The sequence below is a fragment of the Tribolium madens genome, unplaced genomic scaffold, assembly GCF_015345945.1.
Source record: "Tribolium madens isolate multiple individuals breed KSU strain unplaced genomic scaffold, Tmad_KSU_1.1 Scaffold_20;HRSCAF=117;Tcas5.2_LG4, whole genome shotgun sequence".
NCBI classification, from domain to species: domain Eukaryota; kingdom Metazoa; phylum Arthropoda; class Insecta; order Coleoptera; family Tenebrionidae; genus Tribolium; species Tribolium madens.
Window position 1 is genome coordinate 7,274,444 of NW_025400985.1, and position 3,752 is coordinate 7,278,195.

General features: G+C 32.4%; 1 protein-coding gene across 1 annotated transcript; it reads left to right on the forward strand.

Annotated features, from left to right (window-relative positions):
• The first annotated feature begins 2,145 nt into the window (after positions 1 to 2,145).
• LOC123005405 (cyclin-dependent kinase inhibitor 1-like) lies at positions 2,146 to 3,752 on the forward strand. The gene is made up of 2 exons (XM_044399134.1): positions 2,146 to 2,294; positions 3,257 to 3,752. Exons 1-2 carry the CDS (start codon positions 2,272 to 2,274, stop codon positions 3,486 to 3,488), a joined length of 255 nt encoding a protein of 84 aa, XP_044255069.1. The 5' UTR covers positions 2,146 to 2,271; the 3' UTR covers positions 3,489 to 3,752.

Genomic DNA, 3,752 nt, shown 5'->3' on the forward strand with positions numbered 1-3,752 from the left:
CATTATTTTTACAATATTCTTACTTACTTGATACCAAAGCTCGATACAAAGAAAATTCAAACTATAAGCCAGGGTGTCTAATACGCGAAAACAAAAATCCCTTGATTTTCGAACGTCACGTTTTGGAATTCTAAAAACAAGAAAATTGTTGTTTTTTTTTAATAATGTTAATTTAAAATAATAACAACAGTCATTAGGTACCTACTACTTGTATAAAATTTGGTGTAACAATCTTAACAATTTATTTTATGTGATTTATAAAAAAATTATAAGTATTATAAACAGATGGAGGCAAACTTTATGTCAATTCTACAAAATTAAAAATTACAGAAAACGATATAGTTTTTGAAAGTTAATTTTGATTGACTTTTAACAAGCTACACAGAAATAAAATTTATGCACTTTATTTGCACTATCTCGTGCTAATTCGTAAATAGTTAAAGTTGGAGTCTATTAAATTTGGTATAATTGGGGCCAATAGCCCCCATAGACAAAGGCGAGTTCAACGTTCTTTCAAATGTGCACATTTCACCTGCTCTAACCCACCTAAAAAACTAAATTTGCAATATTACACCTGCCTAAATTTCTATTTTTTTTTCTTGCAAAGCTGCAAACTAAATGAGTTCAAGTACTTTGTGTAACGTTTTTATGGTTAATGAACTTACGATTAGATAATATTGTAGATACAACTCACAATACTGGTGCATACAGATAATAAATATTTAGTAAGAGCGACAATTAACAACTAATTAGTAAAAAATTTGTATTATTATCCTATAACTAACCCAAATAACGCAATTATCAGTAAAGATAAAAAAATCTCGCTTTCGTGTTTCTCAGTCTGTGTTAGCAGAGGGTCAGGAGATTCAGCATCCGTCCCAGACAGGATATTCTCACCCCTAAATGACTTTCCAGGATATATCAATCAAGCGGTGCAAAAAATAATGCATACAACACGGGTAAATCAATTTGTCTTGCTTTAGAACAAAAGACTAGCTAAAGAAAATTCAATTGTTTTCAAATCCAGCAACTTTGTAAGTTTGTTCAGGTAGAAAAGTCCAGATTTAATTTACAAGAGGCAGACAAGCTGTCTAGACTCTTCACACTATTTAGATCATAGTAAAACTTCCCGCCCTTTTCTCAGGTAGTTGACTCTACTATTCACACAAAAATTAACATTTTCGCCCTGCCAAAACCTTGACCTATTCCACTGTCAGGAAACATTCGGGTAGAGTCTGCTTAACGGTGATGCAATCAAAAGCAGTTACGCTACGGTATGAATAAACATTTCGTCATGTTTTTGCATTTTATTCCTCCATTTTTAAGTAACGTAAACTGAATACGAGATGCGTTTTAACCTGGTTTAACGAGTCTTTTGAGATTTGTTGAATTTGTTGCACACAGGTGTCCGACTTCTTTACAATTATTGCACCTGAGTATGGCGAAAGTTCGCAGAAAAGCAATCGTAAAAAGAGATTACTATTACCGAGTAGCCCCCGCGTAATTATGGCATAATTAGCAGCCATAAAAGTCTAGCACCTAAGTGTAATTACGGAAAGTATTATGTACAAGCTAACAAATTTATTTTTACTTCAATTGGTTTAGCTAAGACTCTAATTTAGTTTATCTTTCACTCATACGGACAATAATTTAAATAAATTGGATGTAGTATAGCCAATTCGTTTAACGCACGTGCATTTTTGGTTGCATAACTTAGGAAAATTTAATATTTTTACGTAATTAATAACGGGATTATAATTTATGCATTCTACTAACTAATGAGGATACCACATTTTGCTTCTGACAATTGTGTTACATTTGTGTTTAATTATTTTTTCTGTGTGACCTACTTTATTTGAGATTATGGGCGTGTTGTTCACCTTCCTGTTAAATTAAAGTGATAAAAAGACAAAAAACAGGGTCGAATGAATAACCACACAGGAAGGATGGTTTGATATGAAGTCAATGTTTGTTACTGCATTTCGTTATCCCACTTTACATTTGTTGAGTTTGAGTAGGAAGAAAAATTTAATTAATAAAATGACTCATTATATTTGCGGAAGAGAATTTGCTCGTCATTAGCAAATACGCTTTTAATTAATTAAAACTGAAAAGTGGGGTGTTATAAATAATCAAGGCGCCAGGTTTCAGAGTGACTTTTGTCCCGAAGAATTTCAATCAAAATTCAAAATTTTCTGGTTTTTATTTTATATTTTCATATGCATTTTATTGAATTTTATACACTTAGTGTTTGATATCGTGGAAGTGATAATGGGCCAAAAGCCTCCAGAGAGGTAAGTTTAAATTTGACTTTTCGTAAAAATTATTTTGCCCTAATGAAAATTTAGCGTGCACGCTACCAACATGACATCCCAATCTATTTTTTTTTATTTATTTTTGTTAGAATCTTAAAAAAACTTAAAAACAAATCGTCAGACATTATACATCATTTTGTACTTTAATTTCGTAATCACGATTTCGTTTCGAGAAGTTTTTTAAAGAATAAACACAAGTTTGGCAACAAAACGGTAAATAAAAAATCACGGATGCCACATGAAATTCAAATTCGGCAAATGGAGATTCAGTCGGCTCCGCGGAGCGTAAAACCGGAAATAGCGTGCAATTAATCCAAATAATAATAGACGGAACAAAGAGAGAGGGAATCGGGTAATACCAGGCGCTTATTGGCCGTTCCCTCATGCAATTGTTCTTTTAGTTCCCAGACGCGAAATAATACAAAATAAAACAACAGTTTCACATTAACCTGTGTGTGAGTGTGAGGCTCCATCGAGATTTTCCCTTAAAAAAATGGTAAGTTGGTAGCCCTCAGTTGCTAGGGGAAACATTGGCGCGACTGTCAAATTTTTTTAACGTCCGGTAATTATACAAATAAAAAAACAATTTACTTTTTGCGCATATGACATTAAGTGCCTTTAGATGGATTTAATGGCTTATTGTTCAAGTCGTACATCACTGATAACCCATTTCAATTTCCATTTTTAACAACAATAAAGCTTTGTGTGTCGATTTCACAAAAACAAAGTAATTAAATTGCAGTGTTACCAATTGTTGGTTGCACCAATTCCCAAATCAATCTATTTTTAATTTGCACTTCTCATGACATGCGCATCCTGTACTTGGCTATTTTATCGATTTTAGACTCTACAGTGAGTTGAATTGTATTGCTGTTATCAGTTGGTAGTTTATGGTGGAATACTTTCGAATAATTAATGTAAGTGTTGCTTTTTTGTTGTAGTGAAGGTGCGACTGTCATGCAACCAAAACCCTCTAAATCTCAAAATGGCAACAATGTCAGACGACGATTGTTTCAAAATGAGGAAAATGAAAATATTGAGCCGGATTTAATCGATATGTTGGAGGAAAGTAGGCAACGAGCTGAAGAAAAGTGGAATTTTGATTTTGTAAATGAAGTACCTTTGGAGGGAGACTGGGAATGGGAAAGGGTTTCGTCGAACCCAACAGACTGAATATCATACATGTACATATTTATTATGCGTTTTATATTTTTATAACATACCTTGTGCAATAGAATAAAATGTGCTTCGAATTGGTGTAAATAATCAATAATACGATAATTCGAAACAAATGTTAATTATATTTATTTATTCTATCTAGTCTTTAACCATTATTTATAATAAATAATGAACGGCTACATACCAAAAATCTGTAACATAGACATAATTTTAGGGACTTTAGTGTCAATATCTAGCAAATAAATAAAATTTCTCCCA